Source organism: Zootoca vivipara, chromosome 3 (assembly GCF_965207765.1).
Source record: "Zootoca vivipara chromosome 3, rZooViv2.hap1.1, whole genome shotgun sequence".
Taxonomy (NCBI): Eukaryota; Metazoa; Chordata; class Lepidosauria; order Squamata; family Lacertidae; genus Zootoca; species Zootoca vivipara.
Genome location: NC_142586.1, coordinates 60,973,868 through 60,994,141, shown reverse-complemented (window position 1 = coordinate 60,994,141; position 20,274 = coordinate 60,973,868). Strand labels below are relative to the sequence as shown.

General features: G+C 44.1%; 1 protein-coding gene and 1 non-coding gene across 8 annotated transcripts in view; both read right to left on the bottom strand.

Moving 5' to 3' along the window:
* Window positions 1–12,103, bottom strand: part of UTRN (utrophin) — a 345,054-nt gene extending 332,951 nt beyond the window's left edge. For 3 of the 7 annotated variants that reach the window (XM_035108822.3, XM_060272729.2, XM_088667281.1), the window contains exons 1-2: window positions 11,404–11,680; window positions 8,516–8,681 (exon numbers count right to left, since the gene is read on the bottom strand). In XM_035108822.3, the coding sequence (XP_034964713.3) occupies window positions 8,516–8,588 (73 nt within the window). In that variant the 5' untranslated portion in view covers window positions 8,589–8,681; window positions 11,404–11,680. Of the gene's footprint in view, window positions 1–8,515; window positions 8,682–11,142; window positions 11,358–11,403; window positions 11,681–11,854 lie in introns of those variants that run through there. The other 4 variants (XM_035108828.3, XM_035108825.3, XM_035108823.3 and 1 more) reach the window with 4 other exon arrangements.
* A 7,644-nt stretch (window positions 12,104–19,747) lies between these two features.
* TRNAL-UAA (transfer RNA leucine (anticodon UAA)) lies at window positions 19,748–19,830 on the bottom strand. Its single transcript has one exon. It is a non-coding gene; the product is annotated as a tRNA-Leu (tRNA).
* Window positions 19,831–20,274: the final 444 nt, after the last annotated feature.

The window sequence follows — 20,274 nt, the reverse complement described above, 5'->3', positions numbered from 1 at the left end:
TGCTTATTTAACTTATATGCAGAATTCATCATGCGAAAGGCTGGACTAGATGAATCCCAAGCAGGAATTAAGATGGCCGGAAGAAATATCAACAACCACAGATATGCAGATGACACAACCTTGATGGCAGAAAGTGAGGAGGAATTAAAGAACCTTTTAATGAGGGTGAAAGAGGAGAGCGCAAAATATGGTCTGAAGCTCAACATCAAAAAAACCAAGATCATGGCCACTGGTCCCATCACCTCCTGGCAAATAGAAGGGGAAGAAATGGAGGCAGTGAGAGATTTTACCTTCTTGGGCTCCTTGATTACTGCAGATGGTGACAGCAGTCACGAAATTAAAAGACGCCTGCTTCTTGGGAGAAAAGCAATGACAAACCTAGACAGCATCTTAAAAAGCAGAGACATCACCTTGCCGACAAAGGTCCGTATAGTTAAAGCTATGGTTTTCCCAGTAGTGATGTATGGAAGTGAGAGCTGGACCATAAAGAAGGCTGATCGCCGAAGAATTGATGCTTTTGAATTATGGTGCTGGAGGAGACTCTTGAGAGTCCCATGGACTGCTAGAAGATCAAACCTATCCATTCTTAAGGAAATCAGCCCTGAGTGCTCCCTGGAAGGACAGATCGTGAAGCTGAGGCTCCAACACTTTGGCCACCTCATGAGAAGAGAAGAATCCTTGGAAAAGACCCTGATGTTGGGAAAGATTGAGGGCACTAGGAGAAGGGGACGACAGAGGACAAGATGGTTGGACAGTGTTCTCGAAGCTACGAACATGAGTTTGACCAAACTGCGGGAGGCAGTGCAAGACAGGAGTGCCTGGCGTGCTATGGTCCATGGGGTCACGAAGAGTCGGACACGACTAAACGACTAAACAACAACAACAACAGTGTGATCCTAAGCATTTCTACTGAGAAGTTACACTGATTTTAAGGAATCTTACTCTCCAGAAATCGAGCATATCACTGCAGCATGAGGTTTTCCTTTAGGGAAACAGTTGCCATTCCTGGTTCTGGTATTATTAAAGGTTTAACAGATGCCAATAAAGTATATTAGAGAACAAAGGTGCACTTTGAAACTTCCTGGGGCCAAATAACAATTTTCCCCTAGTGCTAGACTACACAAGTGGCAGAACTTCCACTGTCACCTTTCCATAGAAGCCAATATTCAAGCCACCTCTCTTTGTCTCTTGAAACCAGAATTGCTTTATTTGTTACCTAGGCCATCCTATACTAGTGTTTATTACACATGTAGATTTGAGGTCCACTTTTAAACTGAGGCTTATGCCATTGGGTTGTAACGAATGCTCCACATGCTTAGTTCCACTGGCATGATGCGACTTCCGTTTTGTATCCTTCCACTGCACATTCCCAAAATCTGCTCTGGAGTGTCCCCCAATCTTCTGGAGATGATTTTCCCTCCAGTGGGCTGGAGGGAACGGCTGAGGGAGAAGAAGTTCTACTGCACACACACAGAGAAGACCTTTGCACCAGTGATGCTGCAACATTGGATACTATAATCTATAATCACAACTGAAAATCCTGATAGATTAAAAGTCAGCTCAAGCATACGCTATAAAGCAGGGGTTCCCAAACTAAGGCCCGGGGGCCGGATGTGGCCCAATCACCTTCTAAATCCGGCCCGCGGATGGTTCAGGAATCAGCATGTTTTTACATGAGTAGAATGTGTTCTTTTATTTAAAATGCATCTCTGGGTTATTTGTGGGGCATAAGAATTCATTCATTTTTTCCCCCAAAATATAGTCCGGCCCCCCACAAGGTCTGAGGAACAGTAGACCGTCCCATTGCTGAAAAAGTTTGCTGACCCCTGCTATAAAGCATATCTCCTATTTTAAAGTATGCAATTCTTTAAAATTATAGGTATATTTCTATTGCTGTCTCCTTGCTGTGCATTTTTTGCAAACTAGAGCTGAATTACATAAATATTTATATCTATTAACAAGCAAGGCAGTGCAAAATTGTTGTTTTGTTGCATAAGTGAAAATAGAAAAGCCAATTAAAGTGTAAGACTAAGTTGATTGTGCCTGGCAGTTTAAATAATATTTTTTTATAAAAAAAAAAATCTTAACACTGACGAATGTAATAACCAAAATTACATCAGAAGTCTATCCTAGCATGCTAGCCATACCTGTGGTTTCACATTCCATTAAATCTCTGTGTAGGTCATAGTAGAGATTTAAACTCACAACTCTATTACATTCCAGGAAGAGTAAGAAAAGTTATTAAATACAACAGTGCATGTGTTAAAACTTTCAAAACATAAATTATTAGTTATAGAATGTCAGTTTGCCCTTAGTAAAATAATCATTTCAGCAAGATCCAGCCCAAGCAACTAACAGGGCTTCTCCGTCCTGTCCTCCCCATTGGAGGTCCCTAGCACACAACCAAAATCTAGGGAATGCCTTGGAAGATAAGAGAAACCAGTCCAGTTGCATAAGCAAATTTCCAATGTACAAGTGGGCAGGCATCACCGGATGTCACTCAATGATCTTACAAGGTCCTTGAATGACAAATAGCGGAAAACATATGAACAGTAGGCTGTAACCACCTCCAATATCTGCAGGGCTTCCAGATTTGTATTATACTTCTAAGTCATGGCTCTCTCATTTTAAAAAAATCTACACCTCCTGGCTACTGAGTACAAAATGAACATTTGGTGTTTAAGAGATTGTATTACTACTTTCAAAAATGCAAAAACAAAGTCTTGGGGGGGGGGAAGAGATCATTCAATCACTGCTTGAAAAGTCACATGAGTCATAAACACCATATTTTAACTGAATTTATTTATTAAGTCTAATGATATATAAGCATATATTCTCTGGACAGCTCACAAACAAGTGAGAATAAAACGCAACACTAATATATAACAGTAAACAGCATAAAAATTAGTTATTACTGACAGCCATTCACATGCCTGGATAGCTCAGTTGATTAGAGCATGGTGCTGGTAATGCTAAGGTTTCAGGTCTGATCCCCGTATGGGGCAGCTGCATATTCCTGCATTGCAGGGGATTGGACTAAATGACCCTCAGGGTCCCTTCCAACTCTACAATTCTATAACAACATGGTGATATAATAAAATAGCCAGATTGAGAAGTCCAGATAGCAATACTTGCAGCTTTAACATATGCCGAAAAAGCTCCTTGTAGTGTAGGTCTACACAGGGGCGTAGCAAGGGGGGAGCGGAAGGGGCGACCCACTCCCAGATCTGTCTTTTGGGGGGCAGCATGAATGGCGCTGCCGGCACCCCGCTACATAGCACGCGTGAGCATGCATCATACATAGCAACGCTGTGCGTGTGCGCTACATAGCAACACCCCACTCCCTGGGTGCGCGTCATGTTTGCCACTCCAGGTGCCTGAGTCTACAATGTCGTCTGTAAAAATATTCTGTAAAGACTACTGTTTGTTGCTTTGTTATTTTAGTAGCAAAAACTAATAACAAAATGCTTTTACTTTAGGGCAACCCCACCATACATGGAAATAAGCACCAACAGACTACTTAAAATTTCTAAAGTGCCTAAAAATCTACCAGGCAGTGCACAAGTGTATGCCAATCTTCCAATCAATAGTTCGAGACTTTTGCTCTTTGTGTTTTCTTCTTATACGTTAGTTATATATATTTATAGATATATTTCCTGTATATTAGGAAGTGGTGATGGTGAAGTTATGAAACGAGATAAAATCAAAGACTTGAACGCAACTCTCAACCATGTTACAGCATGATTAGAAATAATCTTTTGTTCTTCTCTGATAATACAAAAGCTTGGGCTAGCAATATATTCAGAACAATAGATTTAGATCAGGGTCCCCAAACTAAGGCCCGGGGGCCGGATGTGGCCCACGTGAGCCAATTGTGCGGTCCCCGACAACCCCCGCCGTCCGCTCTTATCGGCGCACCACAGTGTGGTTGCCCATCTCCGGGTCGACGCAGCACCAGAAATAGCTTGTGCGCATGCACGGGCTGGAGGGCGGGGGACGCGCTTCCATACGCATGCGCACAAGCTATTTCTGATGCTGTGCTGACCTGGAAGTGCACTGGAAATGATGTCTGCACATGCACAGAAGCCATTTCCGGCGCCACGCCAGAAAAAGTGAGTTCGTGCGCATATGGGAGTGTGTTTCCCCACCCTCTGGCCCGCCACGTGATCGGCGCCAGAGGAGCCGGCCCAAAGCCGGGTAAGTTTGAGGACCCCTGATTTAGATGAAGTACTTTTTCACAGAATGCAAAACTTATGGAATTCACTGGCACAAGATGTGGTGATGGCCACTGGCTTACATGGCTTTAAAGGGGGCCTAGCAAAATTTGCAAAGAACAAAGTGTAATTAGCCATGATAGTTAATTGGGACCTCCAGTTTCAGACAACCTGCTGGGTACAACAGTGTAAGAGAATTATTGCCCATGCCCTGCTTGTGGACTTCCTAGAGACTTCTAGTGAGCCAACATGAGAAACAGGGTGCTGCAGCTTTGTTGCGAACTCCTGACATACAGCACAGCTTTACTTTTCCCTACATAAGTGAATTGCATGCTGCAAATGCAACCCATTGACCTTGCCAGATGCAAGATAATGGCCCCCACTGAGTGACTTCTATGGAAGAAACAACAGATTATGGCTGGGAAGGTTATGGAGCCAAGGTCAAACAAGACTCCTCCTATGACATGGGAATTCCAAACATTAGCATTAGTTATCTAGGATAAAGTAATGTCAACATCAACTGATACAAGAGTTGTGTGAAAATCTGCTACTAATTTTACCTAAAGAAGATTATTGATTATTAGCACCATGAGTTGAAAATAAATGCAATTAGAAATTGAAGTCACCCTTCAGAATTTTAAGATTAAACAATACCTATAACATATCTTAGTTGAATTCTTTCTGCACTGCACTCTAGCTAAAAATTCTGGCATTCCAGCAGGAAAAACAAAATAAACTATTGGATTATATTGCTGGCTTTTGGGCCTTGAAGTTATGAAAACATTCTTGGTATCCAAAGCAACATCTTAATTTAGTGTGCTTGTTTAAGATACAGATGAACAATTTTTTCTCCTTTAAAATATAACGTAGCTTCACGAAAGGGAAAGTGTACAACTGTCTTCAAAAGACGTTAAAACATATTTATCCCTCTGCACCAGGGCAAGCAACTATTTTTATTAGATCATTTGTACATAACATACAACCGGCAGAGGGCAAAATCCAACATTAGTCACACATAGAAAAGACCCATTAAAATCAATGGGCAAGTAACTTAAGACCATTGATTTAAAAGTGTCTATGTAGAGTACGTGGGTAGCACTGTGGTCTAAACCCACTGAGCATAGGGCTTCCAATCAGAAGGTCGGCGGTTCAAATCCCCACGATGGGGTGAGCTCCCGTTGTTCAGGTCCAACTCCTGACAACCTAGCAGTTTGAAAGCACGTCAAAGTGCAAGTAGATAAACAGGTACCGCTCCGACGGAAAAGTAAACGGTGTATCCATGCGCTGCTCTGGTTCGCCGAAAGTGGCTTAGTCATGCTGGCCACATGACCCAGAAGCTGTCTGCGGACAAACGCCAGCTCCCTTGGCCTATAGAACAAGATGAGCGCCGCAACCCCAGAGTCGTCTGCGACTGGACCTAATGGTCAGGGGTACCTTTACCTATACCTATGTGGCTGAATATCACCCAAATGAAATAGAGATCATTATCAAAATACAAATCATAGTATAATTACCGTATAACTTTTATTCTGCATTATCCATTACAGAACATAGTTATTTCACTTTAGGAACACTCCATTTGAGGACTAGCACAAGTATTCCTTCCCTTTAGCACTTTTCCCTTTCTGGAGCAATTAAGATGAAAAGCACAAATGCCAGTCCTGACAACAAGTCTTTAATTTGTTGACTAGTGTATTTTGAAGAACTGCACCCTTTTCATTGAGAAATCCCTCTCCCAGATTCTGCTCCTATCTCAGGTATGCAGAGTAATAAATAACTAAGATTCAGGGAAATTCGCAAAAGGTAAATACAAGAGGCAGGCCTAATTCCGGTGATTTCTGTAGCTGACTTTCTGTTTAGGTCAGCTCAACAGCACAGTGCAATTCTATGCATGTTTACTCAGAAATAATCTCTCCCTATACAGCAGGAATGGAGAACCTTTGGCCCTCCACTTCTGACGGGGATCCCAACACCCATCAGCCACAGGAATATGGCCAATGGTCAAGAATGATGGAAGCTGGAGTATAGCAACACCTATCCATTCCTGGTATAGAGCTTATATGGCTAATTTTATTAACATCACAAAAGTTCAAGAGTTAAAGCTTGTAAGTTATTTTCAAATCAGTTATTACAAAAAAGTGAAGTATGCTGATAAATCATTAAATATGCACATAAAGCATATATCCAAATATAATTATTTTCAGAAGTTAAAAACCTAATGAATACCTGCCAATCTCATAGTTTACCATACCATGAATGCTACTAAGAGGACTCTTTCACTCTGCACGTAAACAAACCATGATCCCTAACTTCATATTACATCAAAACCTGGAATTGTGATTTGGTTTGCTCCTGGCAAACTGAGATCTATAGGTTTGTTCTTGATTTACTAGACATGGTTTACTGGGAGCATAACAAGCCCTGGTTCAGATGTGACCCAAAATAGTGCTCACAGAATTGCTTCCTATACCTGGCCAATTGTGTGATAAGACAAACCACATAAATGTGTATTTGAAAGTGAGCTGACTGGGGGGGGGCAGTGGGAGAAATGCTCTCATTCTTCAATAATTGAACTGACAAGACACCATTGTGGCCCATCAGAGCCATTTTTACCTGGGAGTGCAAGGGGTGTGGGGCACCTGGGCGCCGAATTCTGGAGGTGCCAGGCACCCGCCACTGAAGCCGCCTAAGCATATTGTATTGAGCTTCTATTTGGCAGTGGGGTCAGCGGCACCTTTGACACGATTGATCTCGCGCCGCCTGCCTGCTGCTGCTGCAGGGAGAGCTCTCTGGAAAGTCTCGCCCACCAAAGCCAGGAGGAGGGGAAGTGACAGGAAAGAGGGAGACACACACAGAAAGAGAACGTGCCTATCTAGCGATGGGAGCACACACAGGCTCCACATATGCACGCTCGCAGGGGCCCTCCCAGCTCCTCTAAAAATAAGGTTGCTCCCACAATGAAAGGCTGCCAGAGATGGCTCTCCCATGCATGCACACAATGGCCACCCGTCTCATCTTCCAGACATCTCCCTACGACCGTAAACTCATGCGTGGAGTCTTTACACCAACTCCCAATGTGTTCTTTGTCTTCTTTAGAAAAGCTGGATTTAAACAACAACAACAACTCCTTTTGGAGCCATGCAGGCATGAGCGCTATTTATCAAATTATAATAGTGACATAAGGCATAATAAAAGTTAATTTGGGGGCTAAACTAAATTTGGGGGTGCTGAGTGGATCTTTGCACGCCAGCAGCACATATGCTAAAGACGGTCCTGTGGCCCATTCTGAAAAGTGTGCAGTGCCTAAATAACTTGTGCATGGCAAGAAATGTATGGATGTAGCAGACGGAAGGGAGTACAGAATTTCAAGTGGGCTCTTTCAAAGTATGTGCAATCACACCCTGTCCACATGAAAGATACAGTCCAAGACTACACAGAGAAGAAAAAACACTTCCAAGTGTGCAAAACATCTTTTTCCCCTGCCCTGACCAGTCCTGCAATTCTGGTTTTATGGTAAGGCACTAAATTAGAACCCCAGGGAACTCCCGAAGAGACACGTACTACCTTCAACTTCACAAATATTTTAAAAGGCATTTTGCAGTATGCACAGTAAGTTTGCTAAGCCGCAAACAAGTGGCCCAAACAAGACTTAATAAAGCCTAATGTAACTGGGTCCTAAATAAACAGACATGATTAGCGCTGCAGAAAAACAGAAGCCTATAATTACTCTTATTTCATGATGGCTGCGTCAAGAGTCTTTTCAAGTAGAACCAGGGATCCAACATACAGAACAATCCTTTGACAGACAGACACATCAGGTGTTCGATTTAGAGGACCAAATTACATTTACAGACAAGTGGCATAATTGCAGCCTGAGAGCACTTGTAACAGAAGAAGTGCCAGTTTGGGTGGGTTATTGAAGGTTATGTCACTTGCTGTACCATAGCCAGTGGTTGTACCATACTGCAAATACAGTAGCCTGCTTTGGAGAAGGTGACAGTAAACAAGATGAATAGGCATTTGAATCCCCCATTGCACAGGGGCAGGTGCTGGGGCATTTAAGAGCAGAGAAATGGTTAAAGCACCTCTCTCCTGTGGTGCTGTTTCTCTAGTACTCCCAACTGCAGGCTCCCTGAACAGGTTTTTCTTGTTTCAAAATGGGCCATCAGGCTACCACTACATGCATTTGTACATAACATGAAGTTCAGCTCTTCGGTTTATGACAAGTAAATGGCACTTGTTTGTTTTTACCACGAGGCATTCACAAGAAAAAGGACTGGAAACATTTGCTTGAAACTCACCAGATCGGGATTTAATGATGTTGCTAAACTCATTGCGCCCTCCATCAAGTCCTTCATCCAAAACCTTGGCCATCTTTTCTCCACCCCAGCTTCAGAATTCCTGAGTAGAAGTATTTAAAATCTTTGTCCACACTGCTCACACTCCAGCCTGCTTTTGAAGTAATACCTGAAACATAAACACACTCAAATAAATACATGTAAATAGTTCTTCTCAACTAGGACTTCATATATAGCGCTGTACTGTAACTTACTTCTGTACCTTCCATCCATGCCTCCTCATTTTTAAAACTGTGTAATTAAAAATCCTCATTTGCTGCTGCTCCTTTTAAGCCTTGGACTAGTTCCTTATCTTACAAATGCCCGAAGGTCAATTTACTCTGTAATCAGAGTATATGGGAGGATAGACTCCAGCAGAGGATAAAAAAGAAGACCTAAGGAGGCGGCTGACAAATTCTAGAACTCAAGCTTTTCAGTACTACCAACTTAATTACATGGTACCATGCTGAGCTTTTTTCAGAGTGCTTTTTAAACTTAGTATCCATGACAGTGTGTGTGTATTGGCAAAGGTCAAGCAATATCTAGTAAGTCACAATCAGAATCCAATTAGCCTGTGTTATAAGGTTACTTACAGATTTATTCCATACACAATCAAATGCAATTCAATCCTGTATATGTTTACTCACAAGTCCTTCTGAATTTAGTGGGACTTTGCTTCAGGTAAATGCGTATAGGATTGCAGCCTTACACTTTATAAGAGCACAATTCTCATCACTGCCACTTTAAAGAATTCCTGGCCCACAGACTAGAACACAGCTTGGGAGTGGCTGCATTGACTTCCTTATTTATGTGGAAGGAAGCAGTTTTCCAGCTGTTCCAAAGCCTGCCTGGATGAGACTGGTTAGCTCTCCAAAAGCTACGGGGAGGAGGAAGAGTTATTTGCCTCTTATATAGTTTAGCCATACAACATTTTAGGTGGAAGACAATGTAGTCTCTCAACTTGAACCCTGTCTATTTTCTAACTTTTATTTCCTACAAAAACAGAGATAATGATACTCATCTACTAAAGCCTCAATGCACTATTAATACATTTTCCCACCATTCCCCAAGGGCTTAGAATTGTTTATATCATCATTTTATTTGTATTACAGCCACCTTCTAAGGTTCAATGGAGCTGAGAGATGGAATTTGCTGTAAGCCATCATGCAAGCAATACCAGTAATATAAAAAGAGGATATGGACTTCAGCTTTCCAACAGTATCACTCCATGAGTCTATTGGGGAAAAGGAAAGAGACCAAATTATGTCATGAGTCTTGAGATGAGGAAATCTCCTCAGACTTTCACTCAACATGTGACTGCTTGAATTGCCAGGCACAACTGTCAAAGTCAAGTTTCACACGTAGAATGAGTTTGGATTCCATCCAGCCCAAACTCTCAGCCTTCCCAGCTGTCCACAGACACTATACGCACACTGAGGCAACCACAGCATATGTAATCTGTTCATATTCTAGTTGCCTTTCAAAGGTACTTTTGCTACAATTACTTCTGCCCAGTAAATATTCTAGACCCCTTGCCTCAGAATCTGCTCGTATGCCAGGTCCACACATCTTTCCAGATATTGCACAGATTAATCTCAAGGGAAACGGCCAGCCCACTTCAGCCCTTTCTGTAGAACCCTGAGCTTGCCTGAAGCAGGACAGCCAACACCTGCTCTCATCACATTGTGCTTCAAAGCAAAGCAAGCAAGGGTTTTTTTAATTAGAAACAAATCCAAGTAAGTTAAAAAAAAAACAGAAGTGAGGTCACTGTTTTCTTACCTTAAAATAACCAGTGACCATTCCACAAGCAACTACATATGTGTCTGGAGGGAGTGTGAGGCAGATAAGGAAGAAGGTGGCAGCTGCCTTCCACCTCAAGTGGAAGCAACAGGTGGTTTTCCCCACTCATTTTACCCACCAATGCCTCCAGCCACAGGTGGGCACAACCAGGGCCATCAAATCCACTAGCACTTCTTCGCAGGAAAAGAATTAACTCTAGCCTAAGCCTTCTTTGATTCCCTTTCCACAAAATGCCTGCAGGTAGTGATACTTGTATCTCCAATAATCTAATGAGAAGTTTGTGTTTCATAGAAGCTTTGAGTGCACCTAGAGCTCCAAAGGTGAGCGAGACAAGCGACCATTTTGCGGAGCTTTTAAACCTGTACCTGCAGGTTAATGCTCTTTTGGGAAGGAGGAGGCAAAGATGGTTAAAGACAGTGGCACACACTTTTGGTGATTAAAACCTCCTTGCATTTCAAGAATCCTACCACTGACAATCTAGCTGGGCGCCCAGACCCACGTTCCAAATCGAATGGCAGGCTTCACTATATTATCATCCCATTCCAAATAAGTTATCCGATGAAGCGGCCTCTCCGCCTCCAAAGCCTATGCCACACGACGAATTTGCAAACTCTTTTCAAGTGCTAGGCTACTCTTTTTTTCCTGGAAACAGATCAGTGAGTCCACTAATGCCACGTGTGGCATATGAAAAGCAGGAGGAGCACCAAGGAATTGGGTGCCCCCCTTCGTTTCCCATAAGCGGTGGTGGAGAGAGAGAGAGGAGAGAGAGAGAGAAGGGGGGTTGCTACGACCTACGAGTCAGACTCCAATCCCCACGTGGATCCAACTCCTTTGCAGAGTTTTGTCCCCTGGCTGACTGCTCGTTTCCTGAGAAGAACTGCAACCCCTCACCAAACACCGGACTTTAAAACTCTTGTCTGTCTGTGGTATCCAATCCACCAGGCTCGCGGGGGGAGACGAGAGAGCGCTTTTCTTGGGCTGCTGCCCTTTTGTCCTCCCCTGCGCGGAATCGCATTACGCTCTTCGGCGTCGTCAATTATTCACCAGCTTACCTGCTGGAAAGAAGCAGGAGGAGGAGAGAAGCGCCGGCCAGATCCGCCCCGGCCAAGTCAAATCACAGGCTCCATTCCGCGCAGGGCTGCTGCTGCTGCTGCTGCTTTCTCTCCCTCTCAGAGGGACAAAAGTACAGTAAAAGGAAACCCAGCGCCAACAGCCTGAAGAAGTTGCTAAACAAACCTAAACAAAACCCCTCCGACCAAACGAAAGTTTCGCCGTCCCAACTGCTCGCTCCGCGCCCAGAGGCTGCCTCTCGCTCCGCTCCTTGAGGCTGCCGGGGGAGGAGGAAGAGGCTCTCCCCCCACCGCCCCCTCGGCGGACAGGCGGGCTCAGCTCCGGAGTGGCGAGTGGCTGCTCCCGCCGCGCTCAGGGCGGACCCTCCCTCGCGCCCTCCTCCTTCCCTCCCCGCCTCGGCTCCTCCTGGGGCCCCCGGGATTCCTCACTCACTCTGAAGTGAGGACACGGCTGCAAAGGGCGAGCGATACAGCCTGCCTGCCTCCCCTCCTTGCCCGGGGCTGCCTCTCGCCTCAGCCACTTTTGCAGCCTGCGCCCCTCCTACAACTTGGAGTTTGCAAGACGACGCTGCCGCCTGGATATTGGTTGACTCGCTCAGCGAACTTTTTTTCGCGGCGCCTGGAACTTTGTTCCCGGAACGCGCGCGCAGCCACTCGCTCTACCTCCCTCCCTCGTCGGAGCTTCAGCGCAGGCAGCGCCACACTCTAGCGCTAGGAACGCGGCGTGGCAGCGTCACGTGGCCTGCTGCCCTGCCAATCAACTCGGACCCCCCCCCCTCTCCTGTGCCTGGGGAGCCCGGCCGAGCGTGGGACTCCTCGACAGGAGGGCTGTGGGTTCGAACCCCCCTTGAGACAGAGGATGCCTGCATTGCAGGGGGTTGGGCTAGATGACCCTCGTGCTGTTCCACCATCCCAACGCTACAGTTCTATGATTCGAGGACCGCACTCGCCCAATGAAGTCGGTGTGTGTCACCTTAGGCTACCCCATCGGAGGAGAAACTCAAGATTGCCCAGAGCTGGAATCCTTTGCTGCCTTTCCCTCAAAGGCACTCCCGCCACAAGTTAAACTAGAATTTGCGCAGCCTGATCATAGGCTAGCTGGCTCAGAAATGCATATCTCACTGTGTTGCAGAGGGGATTCAGTCCATAGTTTGGCGTGTTTAGGATTGAGGCACTGAACTGGCATGTGCGATGGGAGGCTGCGCTGCAGTCCTATGAACGCTTGCTTGCCAAAGAAGCACAGTGGGCCTTGTTTTTGAGGAAGCATGCATGGATTACAGCCACAGTGGAAGTTTACCTTGCAAAACCTTTGCTTGAAACACCAGGTGCCCTTGTGCTTATTTATTTAATTTGTATCCTGCCTTTCTCCCAGGTGGCTCACAACATGAATTAAAACAAATACAGCTAAAACACACACTATGTAGATATTTTTTAAGAAACAAATAACCAACTATTAATAACAGCACTGAAAACACTTAAAACCATTTAAAAAGGAGGAGGAATGAGTAGTTTATATATAATACCAGTTTGAAAGATGCAATGAGCAAAATATACATTCTTTTCCACATTTCTATTTTATTTTCATGCAGTGTGCATAGTGTTCTTTAAACTGACACATACTACTCACATTTTATTGTCACAACAGTCCTATGGGGCAACTGGTCACATGGGGAGCTTCAAGGCTGAATGGGTTTCTCCAACCCTAGGCCAACCCACTACCATCCTATACAGTTTATTAAAGGTTGTTGGGAATTAGAACTTGGGGTGGGGTGAGATAAAGTGCTCAGAATTCTTTTAAGGAAAGGTTGTACTTTGAAGGTTTGGTGTGTATCCAGCCCTAGCATGGCATTTCATCAAAATGCATAGTTCCTTGGGTGATGTAATAGCAGGAAAGGCAAATGGGCTTGGTAGAAAATCAGCCGTCTGCTACTCACATATCCTCCACTTTTTCCGCTTCCATCATTTTTCATTCATATCCACTTCCTCTAGCTCTTCTCATGCAAGCATGGAGGTACTACTTCCAAAACCCACTGCCATAGTGCACTCAAGGCCATGGTTTCCCCATGTCCTCTTCTCCCTAATCCAAGCCACGCCCTTCCAACCAGAGAAGCACTTTGCCTGCATCTTAATTTGCACAGGAGGTACTAACATACCTGCCCAGTTAGGATCGCTCTGTCCAGCTGTTACTGTTGCTTTATGGGCAATCTTTAAAATATTCAGCAGTAGGGGGTGGCTATACTTAGAGCAACACAATTAGTCCTGAGTTCAGATTCCACAGATATACTTGCGAAAACAGTCTCTCACACACTGCAAACCTTCATATAGCACAATGCAGGTGTAAATGTGAACAAATAACTGCATATACAAATGGGCCTCTTAGTGTATGCAAATACAAGGCTTGCTAGAAGCTGATTTGTACAGTGCATCATGCCTCACTATTGACAGTTGCCCTTTAAATGCTGGGCTTATGTTTGCTCTCCAGATGACATACTGTCCATTGCTATCAATGGGAGAAAACCAAACTAAGAACTTCTAGCACCCATGGTCTAAATTTTCCTTATTCTGGGAAACACTGTAATTCTGGGAAACATATATAATTTCAGTCAGGCTCTTCTAACCAATGATTTATAAGTACCTCCATATCTGCCACCCCACTGGACAAATGAGAGCCAACAAAATGCTCAATAATTGTCTATCAAAACTTGATACGGTATTTTGAATCCTCCTGTCAGGGGAAACCACTCAGCAAGGCCACAGCTACATTGTAGCAACTGAAAGTTACTGTTTGCCCATGGTAAATTTATTAATACAAAGTAGCAGACTTCATCTCTTATTGTTACTGTTGTTTACTACAACTTTTCAAAACATGTTATTACAAAGTTTGCAGTAGCAATTACATTGGCAGGAAATCCAAGTTGCCTGCTTCTATTTGTTTGTTTTATCATTATATAAACCCCACCCCTCATTTAACAATCCTGGGGTGGGTTACACATAAATTCAGCCACAACATTATTCAATACAATCTAGAATAACTGTTCTAAATGGGGTTGCACTTAAAGGAACAGGTACACAGTTTAGGAGTGCTCTTGAAACTCTGGAGGCCCAAGCTGGAGTCTATGCCAAAGAATATCTCCTGCCAGCTTTGGCTGGTGCATCAGCTGCACCCTTCCCAAATCTGTTCCAGGGTGCTGGGGGAACTCTTAGAAAACATTCAGGGGGAGGAAAGGTGGAGGACATTCCATGGTGCAAGGGAATATTCTTGTGCTCACCAAACGAGAGACTTAGTGCTATGCTGGATTCCACCCCATGAGCTTTTCAAGGCTCAGATTAATTCTACTGAATCCAACTTTTATCCAGATTTATTCAGAAAGTGATGTGTGTACATGTACACTTTCTCTTTCAGTTTCTTGGGGAGAAGAGATACTGATATAAGAGAGAGTAGTATGCAGTGGACTGCAAGAAGATCATGGACTGTAAGAAGATCAAACCTATCCATTCTTAAGGAAATCAGCCCTGAGTGCTCCCTGGAAGGACAGATCGTGAAGCTGAGGCTCCAATACTTTGGCCACCTCATGAGAAGAGAAGAATCCTTGGAAAAGACCCTGATGTTGGGAAAGATTGAGGGCACTAGGAGAAGGGGACGACAGAGGACAAGATGGTTGGACAGTGTTCTCGAAGCTACGAACATGAGTTTGACCAAACTGCGGGAGGCAGTGCAAGACAGGAGTGCCTGGCGTGCTATGGTCCATGGGGTCACGAAGAGTCGGACACGACTAAACGACTAAACAACAACAACAAGTATGCAGTGGAGCTGACTCCTATAGGACTCACTCAAAAATCCACAGGTATCCATGGGACCGAAAAGGCTGGTGACACCTGCCTTACAAATAGTCACCTGTTCTGGCCTCTCGTCTGCAATACAGTAGCCTGTTTTTATTCAACTTAAATCTGTAAGAATTAGACTTCATTGACTCATCTACACATAATGAAATGCAGTGCTGGGTGCTTAGTATTTTGAATTGTTTAAAGCGTGTTGTAAGATCTGCCAGCATTTGAAAAGAAGAAGAATAAGAACATTTACAGACAAGATATGTACATGTTGTTGTTGTTTTGTTTCTGCCCATTTTCTATGTAGAAATGTAAGTTTTAGACATGAATCTATTGTTCTGCACACATGCAATTTGAACATGTAACTCAAACTGGATTGTAATCCAGCAGTATGTAGTGATAAAACAGTGTCAAAATAGAAACATCAGTGTCCTGAACAGTGTCTGATTTGTTTTCCCAAAGAGAAGGAAACTTGTAAGAACATAGGAAGATGCCTGATACTGTGTCAGAACATTGGCCTACCTTGCTCAGCATTATCTAGTCTGATAGACAGCAGCTCTTCGGGATTTCAGAAAGGTTTATTCCAGCCCTACCTGGAAATGTCATGCATTGAACTTGGGAGCTTCTGTGAGCAAAGCAGTTTTTCCAAGAACTGGGCTTTGGCCTTTCTCCTATATGTGAAAAAAAAAACACCCAACTGTTTGATTATTTTGAAATGAAATGCTGATATGTTGAGTAGCAAGCAGGGAGGGGTGGGTGGCTACTGGAATTTGCTGTTTCTATGCTTTAAATTGACATATTTTCTGCTCTAAATCCCTCCTCAAAACTCCTCCTCTTCCTGCAGGAAGCCTACACTGGGCAAAATAGCTGGGAGGTTTTGAGCGCAAAAATGGCAGCTAGTCCCTCTCGCTCCCTAGCCAGATTCTCTACTCAAAATGAAGCTGTCCAAAGACTGGTTTTCATTACATTTCACATGTTAACTGTGTGAGCCTCTATGTTAGGAGCCTGCAGTATTTGTTTCGTACATTTGCACCTCAGCGGACAACCCCTTGGATTATTTTTAAAGGATTCCTTAAGCTCTAATGACACCCCTGGGGTGATTTGTTATCTTTGTAAAAGATAACAAGCTCCTTAAGAACATTGCATAGAAATTCCCTTAATGAGCAGTTATAACCACCACCAGTTCGCCTTCCTGTCAAAAGCTTCTTAACAAGGTGGATAATTTCAACTGGCAACAATAACACTTCTCTTTAGAAAGAAAGCTTTTGTTCAGTACTATAAATGCAAGTTTTGTTCCATTGCATTTTATTATTCTGTTAGCTTCACACCTGTTTTGTGCTCAGTTTGGTATGAGTTATGTGTTAGACTGCAAATATAACTATTCCGTTGAACAAATGCCATCTGTCTCTTGTTTAACTGGGGAAAGAAATTGTGCTCCTTCAGTAGTTCTTGTAACCCTTCTATAAAACAAAGAAAATTGCCTTGATCAGACTCTGAAGTAACTGGAGTTAAAACTAACATGCTGAATCACACCTACCGGTATTTTGCAGATCATTAGTGTATCTGACTGCACCAGTTAATAATTATTGTTGTTAGGATGGGAGGCTGAAAATTAAAAGAACCAGATAAACCAGAGAAGATTACAGTCCACATTACCAGTCAACTTGTGTGCACATGCGCACACACAAACACACCTTCAGTTTATTTTCTTATGGAGATATGATGAAAAACATGCAGGTTGTATTTTCTCAATAATAATAATAATAAACATGTTAATGTTTTTGCCAATTAGCTTAAATGCACTTGGATGCCTGATTGGCAAGCATTGGTACTTAATAAGCATTGTTAGAATGTTTAATGAAAAAATAGTTTGATAGTAAGCATATTAGACTACTTGTAAATTGGTATTAGACTGCTCAAAATCTACTTTTAAATACACACCCCAACAACATTTATGGCTGTAAGCCTGACTGGGGTGGGGGGTGGGTCCCATGGGGGGCACACATAAGCTGCTTTCTCATTCCTAAGCCACTGACTCAGTTTTTGTTTTGTGCTTTGTTTGGACCAAGAGATGGAGAATTAACCTAACCCCTGTCACTTCCATCTCCAGTGGGTTAGCTGAAAAGGCACAGGAATGTGGCAGGGGAAAGAATGTTAGCAGTTTACCTACTCCAGATAAGGAGATCCACCCATGTAGTTTTCTGTGCAGATTGCACATATTATTGTTCCAAACCTTTTACCATCAGTTAACATACACAAAGCATCAGCAAGCATGTACAATTTTTCACTATGGAAAATAAAAAGAAAGGAAAATAACACAACAGCAGCATTTGGGACTTTTTGTTAAGAGGAAAGGCAAGTAAGAGGCGACATGATAGAAGTTCCTAAAATGATGCCTGGTATGGATAAAATGGACAGAGAGGAGTTATTAACACTAGAACTCAGGAACTCATAACACTAGAACTCAGGGACATCACATTAAGCTAAATGTTGGAAGATTCAGGGCAGACAAATGAAAGTTTTCCTTCATGGAGTAAATATGGGAGCTCGCTCCCACAGGAGGCAGTGATGCCTTTAAGAGAGGATTAGACAATGGGTCGGCAAACTAAGGGCTGCGGGCTGGATCAGGCCCAATTGCCTACTAAATCTAGCCCACAGATGGTCTGGGAATCAGCGCGTGGATTGCCAGCACGCACATTCTTTCCCTCTCCCTCCCTCTCCCTCACACGGTCCAGAGGAGGAAGGGGACTGGGCTTTGTTGGTGCCAGCCAGCCCCTCTCCAGAGCCCTTTCGTGCACTGCTCATCATCCCTCTGCCGCCGCCGCCAGAGAAAGAGACACAGGAGCCACAGTTGGCTGAGCGCCCCTCTTGAGTGGCCAGCATTTAAAGAAGCCCTTCTCCGGAGCTCTTTCTCTCCAGGAGGGTAATTAGAGGTTAAGGAATGCTAACCTAGTCCAAGAGCAGCTGGAAGGCCACAGATTACCCACCCCTTCTATACCCAGTTCCACATGATTTGGCATTAATTAAAAATATTACCACTCACGTGGCAGCCCCTTCAGGACAGGGTTAAAATATTTTAGGTAAGATTCAGGGGCTTGTGATAACCTGCGCGAGTGCTTTGCATTTACTGATATTATTTGTTTAATTGCATTTATATCCCGCTGGAGGTGGCCTACATAGTTCTCCTCAACATTTTATCCTCACAACAACCCTGTGAGGTAGGTTAGCCTGAATATGAGTGTTGGCTCAAGGTCACCACAGATGTTTTTAATGATTTTTTTATGGCTCCTTTGCTGGTTTTATCCTTATATATTTTATGAAAGAGCAGACTATGAATTTGTAAATAAATAAAAACAAATAAAATAAAAACTTCGACTGACTTATAATAGATTTGTGAAGTATTATAATAGCGATTAGCTGCACCTAGCCAGTAGGTGTCACTCTGCTAAACACATCTGATACTGTGTTCCTTATTGAGAGGTTGCGTTTCAGGATGGAATTAAGAATTTACTGTCACTCACCTCAGTATTTTGCCATTTTGTTCATCACTATTAAATCGCCATGAAGTGTGTTAGCTGACCAGCTTTCCATTGTGATATGTTACTGTATATAGCAACTGGATCGTCACCACAGTGCTACTTGTGACCTACATTTTACAATTCACTTATTTTTTTCTGCTGTTGCCCTTATAATTTGTGAGATTATTATGTCCTTACTGTGGCTTCGTTACACTGCATTTGGCACCGATTTTTTATTTTTATTTTTGGTAACAGAATCGTTAACGTTATATATCTTCTAATTAACGTTGTATTTTGCCGGCTGTGAGCTCTCTCTCTCCCCCCTTCTCCCCGCGAGAATTATTCTCTGTTGTCAGCTCGAAAATGCAGGTTTCTGTACAAATAAAGGTGGCATCCGTGAACAAGTGTTTTCTTTGGCATCTCAGGAAGGTTTGGACCCCGTTTCCAGGACAGAGAAGTGCAAGTCCACAAAATTATACCGACACACTTGTGGATGCTACAGAGATCTTCCCCCCATGCACTCTATAACGATTTTTTTACGTGCAAATGCTGCTTATTTGCTTTCATTCTTGTTGCAGGGCAGCACGTGCCATTTAAGTTTTGCAAAACTAGTCGTACCTCCCCCCCCCAAAAAAAAACCTGTTTAGCAGATCTCCGGCTTTAATCTCTTGTTCGCATGGACTTGTGGAAGTTATATTTGCACGGAGACCCAGCTAAAATTAAATGCACTAAACGGCAGCGCTCCCCTCCCTTGATTCCTAATAATATGCATCCCTGGGAGCGCCCCTCGTTTGCACACCTTCCTTTCAGGTTAGCTCTGCTGCACAGGCGCGGAAGCGGCTCTCGGCCCGTCCCTCCCGGCCAACTGCTCAGTCCCAGCGGAAGCCGTAACGAGGCTGAAGCTCGCCCGAGAGGTTCCCCCCTGCCTACGTGCTTCCTCCTTTTTAATTTACCGAGAGCTGGAGGGTAAAAAAACCAACTACCAGGAGTGGGGTTCGAACCCACGCGGACATGCGTCCATTGGATCTTAAGTCCAACGCCTTAACCACTCGGCCATCCTGGTGCGGTTACAAGACCTGCACGCGGGCACCCCTATATAGAACAACACGCTCTGCAGCAGCGGGCGCTCGACCGGGCGCTGCTCCTTCCCCAGCCGCGGTCCCGGCGGCCCCACCTGGAGAGCGAGGGCGGAGGAGAACGCTCGGCAGCTGCAAAACGGTTTCCCCTTGCCGCTCTCCCCTCTCGCCTGCTCTTCGAGCATTCTTGAATCCGAGCGCGGGAGGGCGCAGGAAGCGAAGGAAGGAGAGAGCGGAACCCGGATTACCAGAAGTTAAGCGGGGGGGAAATGAAAGAAAGAGACGCGAGCGGGCGGCGATCTGCGTCACAAACCTCCTGGAGCCGTATCAATAAGTGCATTTCCTCTCCTTTAATAGCCGTTATGGGAAACGAATAATATTTAAGGAATGAAATTTCTTTTTAAGTGCAATGGGCGACGGTGGTTTTGTGC